General features: G+C 34.6%; 2 protein-coding genes across 5 annotated transcripts; one reads left to right on the top strand and one right to left on the bottom strand.

Annotated features, from left to right (window-relative positions):
• Window positions 1-5681: 5681 nt before the first annotated feature.
• On the bottom strand, window positions 5682-7525 carry LOC132032195 (uncharacterized). Its single transcript, XM_059421963.1, has 3 exons — window positions 6921-7525; window positions 6273-6823; window positions 5682-6184 (listed from the first exon to the last, which is right to left on the bottom strand). The coding sequence occupies exons 1-3, from the start codon at window positions 7523-7525 to the stop codon at window positions 5682-5684; spliced, it is 1659 nt and encodes a 552-aa protein (XP_059277946.1).
• Window positions 7526-8639: 1114 nt separating this feature from the next.
• On the top strand, window positions 8640-14356 carry LOC132031525 (BTB/POZ and TAZ domain-containing protein 3-like). Of its 4 annotated transcripts, none has more exons than XM_059421522.1 (5): window positions 8640-8794; window positions 10262-10566; window positions 11607-11807; window positions 13002-13368; window positions 14126-14356. In XM_059421522.1, exons 1-4 carry the CDS (start codon window positions 8749-8751, stop codon window positions 13038-13040), a joined length of 591 nt encoding a protein of 196 aa, XP_059277505.1. In that variant the 5' UTR covers window positions 8640-8748; the 3' UTR covers window positions 13041-13368; window positions 14126-14356. The 4 variants fall into 4 exon arrangements, 3 of the variants coding, with proteins under 3 accessions (XP_059277505.1, XP_059277506.1, XP_059277507.1); XM_059421523.1 differs by having other exon boundaries at window positions 14107-14356; XR_009408298.1 differs by having other exon boundaries at window positions 8640-10566; window positions 11501-11807.
• Window positions 14357-14366: the final 10 nt, after the last annotated feature.

The following is a 14366-nucleotide window of genomic DNA, read 5'->3' as shown; positions in this document are numbered from 1 at the left end:
TTTGAATTCCCCAAACCCGGAAACTTTAAAAAATATTTCAAATACAATTGCAACTTAATAAGATGGCACGATCGAGACACATTTTTTAAATTATATGTATTTGATATGTTGGAATCAATACTACATTTTTATATACAGTGACTATTTTTTTTTTTTTGAAAGAACTGATGCTGCCTTTTATATTCATTTGTGAATAAATTTAAAGAAAACTATTCAATACAATTCCAAATGAAGATATCACACAAGTAGTATTCAAACAGATTTCATTTTTATTAAAAAAAAATGCAAACCAACAAAAAGGTATCTAGTGTAACAAATCTAAGCCGCTACAAACAAAAAATAATTACTTCCTTCTAGGAGCATTACTACAAGAACGTCTATTGTGTCCAGTCTATCCACAAGTATGGCAAGCATGTCTCTTTTTCCCAAGAAGCAATTCAAATAACGGCTTATCACGCTTTTCTTGGCCTACCAGGAGGTCCCTGTTGTATCTTGTTAGCAAAATCACATCCTCTAATATGTATGTTGGAACCTTCCATTCCCGCTCGTCAGGGAGAGGATCCACGGTGACATCATACGTCTTCACCACGATGTGCGGTTTGAACAATTCGGAACAGTAGTCATTAGCCATTAAATTTTTTTTTTCTTAATGACAAATTTTCATGTGGGCGTGAATTTAGGTCTATTTGAAACATCCGACAACTGCAAGTTTTGTTGTCCAAGTTGTTATACCCCATTTAGACCGGGTCAAAGCGGAGTACAACATGTCGGAGATTCCTATTTTGTTTTATTTTAAGGAGTCGCCACCTAATTAATTTAATGGTGAATTAGGACAACCTATTTTATTAACTACAAAAAGCCTAACTATACCTCCGTTAATGGTCTTTAAATTTTAATTCTAAATGCAGGGTTCTATATCCTAGGGAAGGGGTTAGCATCCTACGGAGATCCCAATTAACTACGGTTTAAGCCAAACTTTTAGGTTAATTAATTAAGATTAAATATAGTGCTTAAATTTTAAGAAAATAAGCATTGCATGTACTTTATTAAGGTTTTTAAAGTGAAATATAATAATGCCGTCTAAACTATCTCGTAGAAGAAAAAAAATAAAAAAAAATATAGTAGTTTGCATAAAGGAAATGCTTTAAAAAACGAATTTTATAAATGTTGTTAAAACCTTGAATGAAAATAGCAATGTTATCTTCAAATAAGGAATAATTTGCGTAAAAAGAATGCTTTTCTTTAGATGATATTCTAAAATAAGACCTCAAATATTGTTAAACCTTTTAAATATAGTAATGCTATCTAAAGCAAGACTTATAGAAAATATGATAATTTATATAGAAGAAGATTCTAAAATACTATTTGAAATAGAACTCATGAATGTTCTTAGGTTTGAAGAAAGAATATAATAATGTTATTTAATAAATGCTTGTAAATATTGTTAATGCTCAAATAGAAATACAATAATGTTATTTGAAATAAGTATTTGTAGTAGATATAGCAATTTGCATAAAAAAAACTTTAAATACCATTGAAAGTAAATTCAAAAACGTAATGATTTGCATATAAGTAATAGGTTTTAGCAAATTTGAACTTTGACTAAAGTGTATTAATAAGATAGATATTAAAGATAATGTAAATAATTTAAGATGTATATTATAGATAACGTAACTAAAAATGAGCCATGAGTTAACTACTAACTTCCTTCTCTAATTAACTACCCATTTCCAAGCTAAACCTACCAATCATTAGGATTTATCTAAACTAATAAAACAAACTAAACAAAAAGAGTTAGTTGCATGATACAAATTAATATGCACAAACTAAATAGAGGAATAGATAATTTAAATATGGTTCAACCCGTTTTAAAAAATAAATTTGTTGCAATCGGGCTCTCGACCCCGGGTTTAATGATGTTACGGTACGTTGCTGCTGTTGGGCCTCGGCCCGACGGAAATTTCTGGCAAACGCATGACTGGGTTGGACTCGGAAGAGATTTCGTTGTTTCATTGGGCCTTGGCCCAACATCGAATGCGAAGACGAGTCCCTGACTCGTATGTCCGAAGGCCATGCATAAAGTGAAGGAAACGATTATATATAATAAAGACTATGGCCTAAATAAAGAAACCACATACGGGTTGAATCAGATATAACCCAATAATAGGACATTTATAGGAAAATGTTCCGAACGCAAATAAGACAATGTTAAGGAAACAAACCGAAGCCCCCGATACGATCCGAATAAACGTAGGCCAAGAGGGTCATATTCCAATATTTTTTTGGGAACAAAGGCCTAGTGAATAAAGAAAGGAATTCCCAAAATGATCAACACTTAATGGTACAATTGCCTAGGACGATATATTCAATATGCATTAGATACACCATCGTATACATGTTGAGATAAATGTACGGGGTTGCATCTATTACGTATATGAGTATACGCCCTTGGTATGCTACGTCAATTCGGTCGAATATGAAAAAGAAATAGGAAAAAGCAATCCCCGCCGAGTCGTTTAACACAAAGAACTCTATGTAGGCATCATCAAAGGACCAAAATGAAAACAAACGGACCATGCGATTAGTTGTTGGTACGGATCTCGGAAAGCGACAAATTAAGCTTCCAAGTAAAAGAAAAAAGCGATCTAAAGGCTAGTGAGAGCGATATTTCACATTACAGCATTAGAAGTTAACCTAACAAGGTGCTAGATATAAATGTTCCAAAAGTGTGCAAGCGAGGTTCCTAACTACATGAAAGCTCCAAGTAACAAATTTACGGAAAAAACGAGAGAACTCATATCCTCATTAACATGCTTGAATGAAAGTATACTAGTAATATACTTCAATATATACAACAAATACAATATCACTTGGCAATACACTAACATATACAAGCAAAATCATTACAACCCTTTTTTGCGTATCCGGACCCTTTCTTGATTTAAACATTCAAGTGGGTATCTTTTTTTTTGTTATTGTGGGCCTGGTTGATACTAACTTTAAACAAATGTAAACAGGACTAAAAGAACTACCAACCAAATATCCTAAACGTAATCGGACCATAAAAGAAACTCGAAAAAAGAGGACGAGAATTATAATTTGCAAACACGTTACTACATTTTGAATCTCGGTACCATCAAATTAACACATCACAAGACATTTGCTAACACAAGTTCATTAACGATTTAATACTAAAAGGCATTAACTAGACAAAGGAGCAAAGACACTGCAATCATGTTGAGTTGCTATTAACATTTAAGTAAGCTAAAGCGACGTGAAAAAGCATATTAGGCAGGACGATGCCAATATGAGCAAGTAATTAACCTAAAATGCCTAATCATCTTCGAGCTACTAATATTCACAAGTTTATTAATAATGGTAGCTAATGTCCATTAATCGTGCTTAAATCATTATTAATAAAGGTACTAAAAATAATCACTGATGCACATTAATTATGCTTAAGCTGCTATTAATTGAAAATTAAACCAAACAACAACCAAGCATAAGCAACAACTAAGGCACGGGCGGACCGTCCGAACACATTCACGACATCTGCGTACACGAATCAAATGGAGACAGTAAAATGAATCAACGGAACAAACGAGCCTAAAAATAAAACAAAAAGACGCGCGAATGGAAAGGAGAATCACACGTAACCGTGTGCAGCGACCAGGCGTAGGGTCTCCGATTTACACTCGAACACTATCACACTCGAGCTTGCGAAACTCGGATGCACACCTAAATAAAAAGTGAGCAAAAACCAAAAAATTGATCTAATGTTGTTGACGATATTCGAATTATTGCGACTAAGAGTTAAGATATTTTAAGGAATACGGCGATTGAAGAACTAACATGACTAAGAACTTAATATTTTCAAGGATGCAAGACGGCTAAAAACGTATTTACTTCTCTAGGGGGAATTTTCGCGTTAAAAGATCCCCTTTTTCACTTCCGAAAATGATTATTTATAGGCAAAAGATTAGGGTTTGGGCTGAGGTTTGAAATTTCGGGCGGGGTTTTTCTAGGTCAACAACGTTCAGATGACCATGGTCGTAAACCAACTAAGAAAACAAAGACCATTAAAACTCGTACCCAAAAATACGAAAAGGGACCGATAAGATAAGATTCGGGTTCACGAATGAACAAAAATTCATTAATTGCTTTTCGCAAGCGAGGGCGGGAAAAAAAAAGAAAACAAAACAAAATTTTTCCCTTCTTCGACCGTCGACTCGAACCGATCATTAATTCCTTTCCAAGATGGTGTGGCACAACGCTTAATCAAAGAAGTTCTGCAGCTTGCTACGTATACGCGTCGAATGGGAAAATGATGAGGCTGACTGGGGTTCGCAAACGGACGAAGTTTTACACGGAAAAAGGGTGGACAACTTCCGTCCATGGCTAAAGGTAGGCTAGGTTTTGCCATTTGGTTGAAGAAAGGAGAGGGAAGGGAAAGAAAAAAAAGGGGGTGTGCGGCGAAGGGTGAAAGAACCTAATGGTTCACTATGTTTTGACATAGTCGGGTCGAACCATAGTGGCTGGCCGGGTCGGTAGTGTGGGTACAGGTGAGTTTAAAATATGGGCTAGTTATATTGGGTGGTCATTAACGGGTAGGGTATTATTTTAGGTGACAATGGGCTTCTAATTCTAAATGAAGACTGTATTTCAATTAATTATATACTCACTACGCGTGTTAAAATATTATTTTATATAAAAGTACGTATTTATTAGTAATCGAGATAAAGATAAAATTATATGACGTCGTAATAGCCGTGCAATATTTTGAAAGTCGATAGTAGATAAAATATTATTTAGTTGTGCGGAAATAAATGCGATCGTGTGCGTAAGATGGTAAAAATCTTGAAATGATAAAAATGCGATTATCATAATACGGGTAATAATAATTAAATAATAATAATAATAATAATAATAATAATAATAATAATAATAATAATGATGATGATGATGATGATGATGATGATGATGATGGCGGTAAAAATAATAACGGCTAGCGCACGAAAACGCCGGCATTAATAAGAGGCTGATAATTATAGCAAAATACAAATAATTATTTTAAAGTTGCCAAAATATCAGAAGCGTAACTAAATATTTTGGGGAGGACGGGACAAAATTGGGTGTCAACACAAGTTAACGACGAAACGCCTTCCTTTATCATATACTGTGTACAATTATTCGGTTGATGGTTCGACCTACAAGAGATCAGTCAAATACAAAAAACATGCATTACGTATAGTCAAATACACATAAGTTCATGTTTGCAAAGATTAAACCATTATAGTCATAAACATATCGCTAATTATTTCATAGCTGACTAACTGTTTTTGGTAAATCTAGTCACATACACCAAAAACATGTAAATATTTGACACATATATACAGACTGCATATACTTAAATACAACAAATACAGCTAATATAATAGAAGCAAATACATATTCAACTAATATATACATGTTATCATTTCACAGAGATCTCACAGATTGCATATGCTAAATACATCAAATACAACGAACATAACTGAATCTCAATCGAACATACTTAAGCAATTTGAAATGAAACATACCGTCATACGTAAACATAGATACTCATTTATTGACAACATCTCCTGAAACTTTTTATCGAGTGTTGTGAACGTGCATGTACCATTTTTCCGATTATTATAATTCTATCTTCCAAACATCTTCCTCACTTCTTCTAGAAAATCAAATATGGAAGCTCTCTTGTTTGCTACAAGGTGACGATTAATACACTCGCTATGTTCGAAGTCATTGTCCACCTCGGTTAACGATTCATACTCTCTAGCCCATTTTTCTCTCTTCAGCCAATTCCAAATACTCGCCACCCGAAACGCCTTCTCAACCTTCCCCAAAAGCTCATCAAAATCTTCCTGCGTGTACGCTTTTGCCATTGCATAAAACACGGGACTCAACACATCATGGCTCTTCTTATACTTCTTACATAAGTTTCCCCAAAGATGCCATATGCATGCATAATGTGGCACATTCGGATAGATTCTAGAAACAACTTTGTTTATGCTTTCATGCCTATCGGAAACAATACACATGTTCTCTCTTACACCATACGCTTCCCTGAATCGCTCAAAGAACCACGTCCAAGACCTGTCATTTTCTGAATCTATCACACCATATGCTAAAGGAAGTATATTACCTGCATTTACCGCGACATTTAAAAAAAAAATCAATTTCTATATATTCATTCTTTAGTATAATCAAGCTGATACGTGTATTTGACTTACTTGCACTGTCTAACGTGCTTGCTGAAACGAACGTTCCGTTGTATGCTGTTTTGAGATGGCTCCCGTCAACTACAACAATTGGGCTACAACAATCAAACCCTTTGATGAATGCATACAATGCTATAAACAGATACAGAAACTCGTTTTCGTCGGATTTTCGCATTCTTATATGTGAACACGGATACGTTTTATCCATGATGTACAGGTATCCAGGTAATTTCTTGTAAGAATCTGATGGTTCACCCATTAAATCCTTCATTGCTTTTTCCTCAGCCCGCCAAGCGACCATATAGGACACATCCATTCCAACATCATTTTTTACATCCTCTGCTATATCATTAGGTGTGTATTTCCTCTTATGGTTGGCTAGTTTTGGCTTTACAATTCCACCTATCAACCAACTTGTCGCATGGCGTTGTGAATACACCTTATCTTTTAGCAGACATGTATGCTTGTCACGAAACTCCCTAACCCTAAACATTTCTGATTTACCAATGCTCGATGCCCTAAATTTCCAATCACACTCTCCGGACACACATACTAGTGTATAGCTTCAAATACAAACATGAATACAAGTACATTAGTTGACAATACATCAGACAAATACATTAAATTTAAAATATAATAGTTCAGACCCTTTAAACATACCTTATCGCATTAGACCTCTCGGCACAAAAATTGAACCTGTTGGAAATTGCATAATTCGCCATAACAACCTTTAGTGTATCTTTGTCCTTGTAGACTTGATCAACAACAACCTCTTTTTGGTTCTTATCTGATATAACCAGATTTGTGTCGTTTTCGAATACAACAACGGCATTTCCACAACTTGAAGAAGCTAAGTCTGCACTCCCTACTATTTCCATAGCATTTGTTTGTTTTGTGTAACCAATTTGCAAAACCTCTCCTTGAATACAACTTTCACCAGATACACAATTATCAACGTTTTTATCAGTTGTAGTTATGCACAATGGATACATCGCTAACTGTTTGTTCTCTTTCTTCAATTCCACATACACCCTCACACTCATATCATTATGTATTTCCATTGGCGTATCATTACCTTCAACGATATATTTGATGTATATGTTTTTCAGTTGCATGTCTAGATTCAGCTGAGTTGCAACTGCTTGTAACAAATCTATATACATCGAATACTCTCTGAAAGCCACCACATCGATTTTGAAATTTACATAACAGTTTTCATTGTTCCAATTACCGGAGTGTCTTAGCAACGACGATACAGTGGACATTCTTGTACTCAATATGAATGATATTAGTTGAGATTGATTACAACCTGAAATACATTATAAAATAATATACAAAATTAATACAATGGTAATATACAAGCAGAATATGTGTTTATTAAATACACACATACTTTCAAATACACCAGTACTTATGTTAATCAACACATGAAACAGTCTACCAAATACATAAATACATACAGATTTATATATACAACAATCAAATATATACAGACTGTCAAATACATTAACACTTATGATAAACATAAGAGATATATGATACAAACGTCTCAAATACATAAATATATACAGAGATGTATATGGCTTACAGGAAACAAACGTAGAAACACATCAAAAAACCACGATGGTTTCACATACACAAATTCAAACAAACTACATAAATACAAAAAATGAATGTATATGTTTTCAATACACAATTCATCACTGCTCAAATACCCCACCAACATACAACACAAAAATACTACATTCAGTTTTTTTCCGAACATACGTCACATTTATTCGAAGCTTGTCACTGAAGAGGAATTCAAAAACAAAGTTAATTAGGACAGTTTGACAAATAAGAAGTAAAAACTACGAAAATCAATGGCAATTTGAAATACATTTTGAGTGTTTTTATTAAAAAAACCATGAACTTTCGAATTACCTTTGGAATGATCGTATTTGCTGTGTTGCTGTTTTTCCTCTGCAGTTGATTCGTTTGAATTTTTGAATTTTACGTTGCATTTGAAAAGGAAGGGTGGAGAGAAGGAGAATCGTGAAGAATAAGGAAATGGACGCTAAATTTATGGAGCAGATTATGAAAGATATTATTAGGAATTATATCTCCCCATTTAAGACCAAAGTAAATGCCTATTTCTAAGGGATCTGTTTTTAAAGATACAGCTTATGAGTGTATTTACTATACCGTAAATACACGCAATACATACGGATATTAATTAAAAAGGTAACTACGAAATGTAATAAATAAAATGATAGCTACTAATGGTAAGAACATATAATAAGGTAGTCATTCATGCAAGTTTGCCTTTAAAAAAATCCCTAGAATATACAAGTTTTTTTGTCTGATATTAAACAATCTTCTTGTCTTGTACTCTTTTCTTTCCTCCACTTCACAAAAGTTTCACGTTAGTCTCCTGACTCCTACTTCTCCTAGCACCTCATCTTCTGTACTTTATTTCTCTCCTTCTCTGCAAAAACATTATTAATAAATGAAAAAAATAAAGAAAGAAAATATGTGGAGAAAAAGAGTCTTAAGTAAGCATATCATAACCATATTATACCAAAAATTTAATTGAGGTAAGTATGTAATTAAATTCTTTTTATCGATTCCATCATCCAGTTCAATGAAATGTCAATTTCCCATTTCTCTATTTTCTTTTCCTTTTTCTATTTTGATGAATTTTTTCAGTCAGCTTGGCTTTTATAGTGAAAGATTTTTTAGTTCTTTTTTTAAATTTTTTTATTGAAAATTAGAACCTTCATTTTCCCTGACTTTATTTGTTGCCAGCTAAGGTGACTGTTATAAGATCAATATTTTTTTCTGGTATAAAGTTGTGTTAACCAATTCTGATAATAATCTAAATTTATGCAAATTTAATTCCAGCAGTGCTTGAAAGATAGACTTTTTTGTATATTTGACTCTTCGAATTTTCATTAACTGAATTGAACTTTGAAACTCCGCTGCAGTGGATATCAACTGTAAAAGCTCAAAATTATACAGTTAAATCTCTAATATTTCAAAGAGATTTTGCAGATTATTCTTTGTTGAGTAGGCCTCTTGTTTGGTAGGTGGTGTTATTGTACAGTGGTTACTTAGTTGGCGTAATACAAAAAAACACTGTAATAATAAAAAATAAAAAAAGGCCTACTCAAAAACTGAACTTGAAGAAAGGTACTCATCGGTCCCAATTTAAGTGTCTTATTTTTACTTCGCATGAAGTTTAAGAAATAAAAAAAGTCTTTTGAATCTTGGGCTCCTAAATTAAAGATGGGTATAATATACTAAAATGTCATTTGAATCTTGTAGTTTTAAACACATGTAGAATGTCTGAATTGTCAATTTACTAAATATAGGAAGAGACGCTCTTTTTGGTAATGATCAAAAAGGAAAGTAAAACACTAAGAATTGGGAAGGAGTATTTTTTTTTTTTTAACGAGGAATAGTGTATATCTTTCATAACAATGACTACATACCAGATACTTCAATTTGAAAAGGAAAATTGTAAGGAACTCCTCTTACAAGTCGTGCTTTACTTTTTGGTCTTAGTGGATTTTGTAAATGTCACACAATTTTGGATTCTGATAGGCATAGAGGAAGCTTCTGACTTCAAAAAGTTGATTAGCACAAATAACCAACAAACTAAATGTAGAATTTTTAGTACCTAAGTTATCCAAAGATTCTTAATGTTCATTGGTGTTGCACTTTTATAATGATGGTTATTCCTTTCCATTCCCTTTATCTGTTTGAAATTTTCAGAAAAGAAATGTTAGTACTTTACTACTCTGCAATTTAGATGCTTAGCTTTTGATTGTTGGTTTCGTTCTTGTACTGCATTTGCATTGTTATATTGGAAATCCTGTTTGTCATTCTTAGGTATACATTGCAAGTTTTAACATGCCATTTTCGTTATTTAGGTGGTTGTGACATTTTCTTATCGACTATTAGTTTGGTCCAATAGTTGATGGCATCACCTGAAATTGATTATTGCTGGTCATCCTCAGTTTCTGAATCTTTTGGTGGATGCTTTAACATACGACTAGAAGGAGAAAACTCGGGAGACACTTTAAATTTTCTTGAAGATCCAAGGTCTCCAGCTTATAATGCATGTAATATTCCAGAGCCTCCTCATCCTCCTTCTGGTAAAATCTGTTTGAGATCCATTACTCATAGAGGACGTGGTAAGTCTGGTCGTGTCCCTAAAGAAACAAGAGATACATGGGATAAGCTATTTAAAGATGGATATGGAGCAGATGTACATATAATTACCGATGATGGTTCATTTATTCCAGCTCATTATACTCTTCTGGTCAGTAGCTCTATTTCTGTCTTCATTTCACATTGTTTGCTGTAAGGCTTCATTGAAAATTGTCATGTTTCTTCATTTAGATTGCTAATCATCTGTAATGATAATAGAGGTTCAGGGGTATTATCACTCTTCGTAGTTCTGTTAGGTGGAATAAAATAATTTCTACAGCATTATTACATTTACAGGAAATCCATTATTTGAACATTTTCTTTTGGGACATTTACTTGGTTGATCCATGTACAATACCTGCTATATCACACTTTCTCCCTTGTGTTCTCCATAGAGGGTTGCCTCGCTGGTATTGAGTAATCTTCTGCAACAGTCCAAAGTAAAGAATGGTATCAGATGCATAAAGATTCCTGGTGTTCCCCATGACGCTGTCTCGATATTCATTCGTTTTCTCTACTCAGCCTGGTATGCCAAAAGTTTTGTCTTGTGTTTCCTTAGATATCTATTGAGTTTAATGTGGCTTCTTTTAAATTGGAATGATTATATTACATACCTGTATTTCGCAGTTTCATGGTAATAATGTTGAAAAATGATCTCAACCCAAGATAATAATTCTATCAGCACGGAAAATTTAGATAGCACTTGTATTTCCCATTTTCTTGGTAATGTGAAATTTGTATTTACTCCCATGTGCTATTAATTTTATCAATAAGGCCATGGTAGGCTTGCCCATCACAGAGTAATTAACAGTGGTGGGCTAGCCTGCAATGGCCTCTTTGATGCAATTTATAATATGAGTAGTTACCCTGTTTGAGAACCTGCGTTAGAATTCTCTAGCTTCATATGTTTGAAGAAGTTCTAATATCTTAAAGGGGTGCAAAGGATCATGTACGATCTCGGGTTTGCAATTCTCAGGTCTAAGTTAAACTTGGTTTGGTTATTCAGCTATTATGGATATTGAAATGTATCTTTCGTCCTAGTGCAGTTATGAAGAAAGAGAAATGAAGAAGTTTATTCTGCATCTGTTAGTGTTGTCACATTCTTACTCAGTACCATCACTTAAAAGAGTCTGCATACACCTTTTGGAGCAGGATTGGTTGAGCCCTGAAAATGTGATAGATGTTCTTCAGTTGGCAAGGAACTGTGATGCACCACGTCTTATACTTGTCTGTATTCGTATGACAGTGAGCAACTTCAAAACCGTATCATCCTCTGAGGGATGGAAAGTGATGAGACGTGCTAACCCTATGCTTGAACAGGAACTTCTAGAATCTGTTGTTGATGCAGATTCGGTAAGACAGTAACTAATGCTTCCTGTTTCAGAAAGTGTTGCATTCTTCCTCTTCATGATATGAATATCCGGTGACTTATTTCAGATCATGTGGAGTACATTTAGTGGATCAAGGCCATAAAGTATGTGTGGTTGGACATTTTCAACTAGATCTTGTGTTTGGGGAAATTTCTCCTGATGCTTCAACTTAACCAGTTATATATTTTGGCCGAAGACTCCTAGTGGCTTGTATATGGCCTACTTTCCGTAATAGATGTCCTGCTGTAATGGTATTTACTTGTCCAAATTATATCGAAAATTATTCTATTGTAAATATGTTCTAAATTGTAACTTTATTAGTACACGAGGTTATAGTGCTTGAGAACTATGCATCTCTGCCTTGTACTCTTTGCAAGCTGTGGTCTAATCTGACTACTCCATTAAGATCTGTAAAATACTGTTCCTGCTTCTATTCTTAGTCTCATCTCTACACATCCAGATTTACAATTATGTTACTACTTCCATGAATTATTAGAGTCTTCTAAAGTCGACTTAATCTTTTTCTTATCTCCTTTTGATAGAGACACGAGTTCAACCAAAATTTTCTACATAGCCCGCACTTCTGATAGGAAAGACATATAGTTAAGCATCCTTCTTACTCATTGGTAGTTAAAAAGCAACAACTAGATATCTTCGCGAAGTCAGCCAGTGGACACCTTGTAGATATGATCATAATATTGTATTTTCATCAGGCCTGTTTGATTCAATGATATGGAATCTAACATGACCTGGATGTTTGACTTATCTGGATCCTTCGTCTTCTCCATTTCTTTTTGGGTCAGTCCTCTGATCTGAAATTGTTACTAGGATGCTTGCTGTTTACAAGCATTGAACTGACTTCATAAGTTTCATTCGCATGAACTGTTTCCAATATACGTGCACTGGGAGCTTTTGGCACGTGATTTTAATGTCCTGTGATAAAGGAACATTTCGTGTGTGCGCATGCATGGGAGTTTATTTGCATCCTCTGTCCATGAGCTAGAGAGTTCTAACGAATGAGCAGAGTGAGATTGACTTGAATATCTTTCAATATAATAAAGCATTACTGAGGTATCTTATTCTTGTTTACCCTGCAGAGAAAACAAGATAGGTGCAACAAAATTAAATAGAAAAAGGTGTATCTCTAACTTCATGAAGCTTTGGTTCAAATTTGCAGGGATCAGTGTCGGACGATTGGACCTACGGACCAACTTAAAACTAGCCAGGGGGGCTGTAGTTTAACGGCATGCAAGGGGCTGCAAAAACAACATTCCCTTTGTTTTTTTGATATTTTTATAACGGATTAATTCAGTGAATTAGAACGAATCAACTGATTGATGGGTCGTGTCTCAGTTCCAGTGTGGCCGATCATCCTCTCGGACCAGCTACTGTCATCGTCTTGGTAGGAGACTCTGGTCCGTCATTTCTCCAGTTGCAAAGTCGGAGTTTCTGGTGGATGTGTACATTCCAAAAGAATGTGGCAGCTTCTTGCTTCATTCACGCATATGTGATGAACCAAATCATTTCAAAGTTCCTCTTTGTAGGTAAGTGAAATAAGTTTCCTTCTGGTATTTTCTTAAATAAAGAATCGTTAACTCTGCAAAATTAGTAAACAAAAGTTAAGTTGCATATATAACTGTTTGTGAAATTGAAGATCATGTGTAAGTTAATTAACATCACGAGATAGATCTAGGCTATATGTGTAGTCAATTAAAAAATGTTTATGAAACTGAAAATATGCCCAAGTTAATTAACATCACGAGATAGATCTAGGCTATGCGTGTAGTCAATTACAGTTTTACCCCTCAGGGTGACTTATGCTTTCTGCAATTCTATCATTCATTCACCAGATGCTTATTTGTAACGAGGACTATCTTATTATGAAACCATGTGCCACTGCCTATCTTAAGTATGCACCAATGTGCAAGCTATTTAGTGTAGAAACATCTGCTGCTATACAGCTATTGAAACTCTTACTCTCAAAGCATCATCTTTTAAGTTGAGAATGAAGAGTTTCATGTCACTAAAAATGTAACCCTGCTCTTGCTGGAATTCTGATCATGTGAGAATATGTAAAAGTTCTCTAGTTGTCTACTTCAGAAAATTTGACTCTCATGATAGACATAGTTGTATATTTTTATCTGTTGACTCTTTCCTCAGAAGTCAGAACCCGCAGACCCGTTGAAACAGTGAACATTGATAAGTTGTAGATTTTGGGGCTATTTACATCCACTCCTTATACTTTTTAGGAGTCTTTTAAGTGTTATTCTCTGTTTTTTTAGTGTTTTCTTGTGTTTTTAGGATGTTGAGAGTCCAAGGACAAAAAGGAAGCAAAATGATAGAAAAAGAGATGCGGAGAAGAATGCGGCACCGGAAACTCCAAATGCGGCCGCAAGTTGATCACATACACTAATCAGAGAGGTTGCGAGAAATCACCCAAATGCGAGGAGTATGCGGCACCGCATACTTGAGATGCGGAGCCGCAAAAGCTAAATGTGGCTACATACTCTCGCCCGCTGCCCCGGCAGTGAGCTTGACAAAA

This window comes from Lycium ferocissimum, chromosome 9, assembly GCF_029784015.1.
Source record: "Lycium ferocissimum isolate CSIRO_LF1 chromosome 9, AGI_CSIRO_Lferr_CH_V1, whole genome shotgun sequence".
In the NCBI taxonomy this organism is placed as follows: Eukaryota; Viridiplantae; Streptophyta; class Magnoliopsida; order Solanales; family Solanaceae; genus Lycium; species Lycium ferocissimum.
The sequence above is the reverse complement of the archived record's forward strand: the minus strand, read 5'-3'. Positions and strand labels throughout refer to the sequence as shown.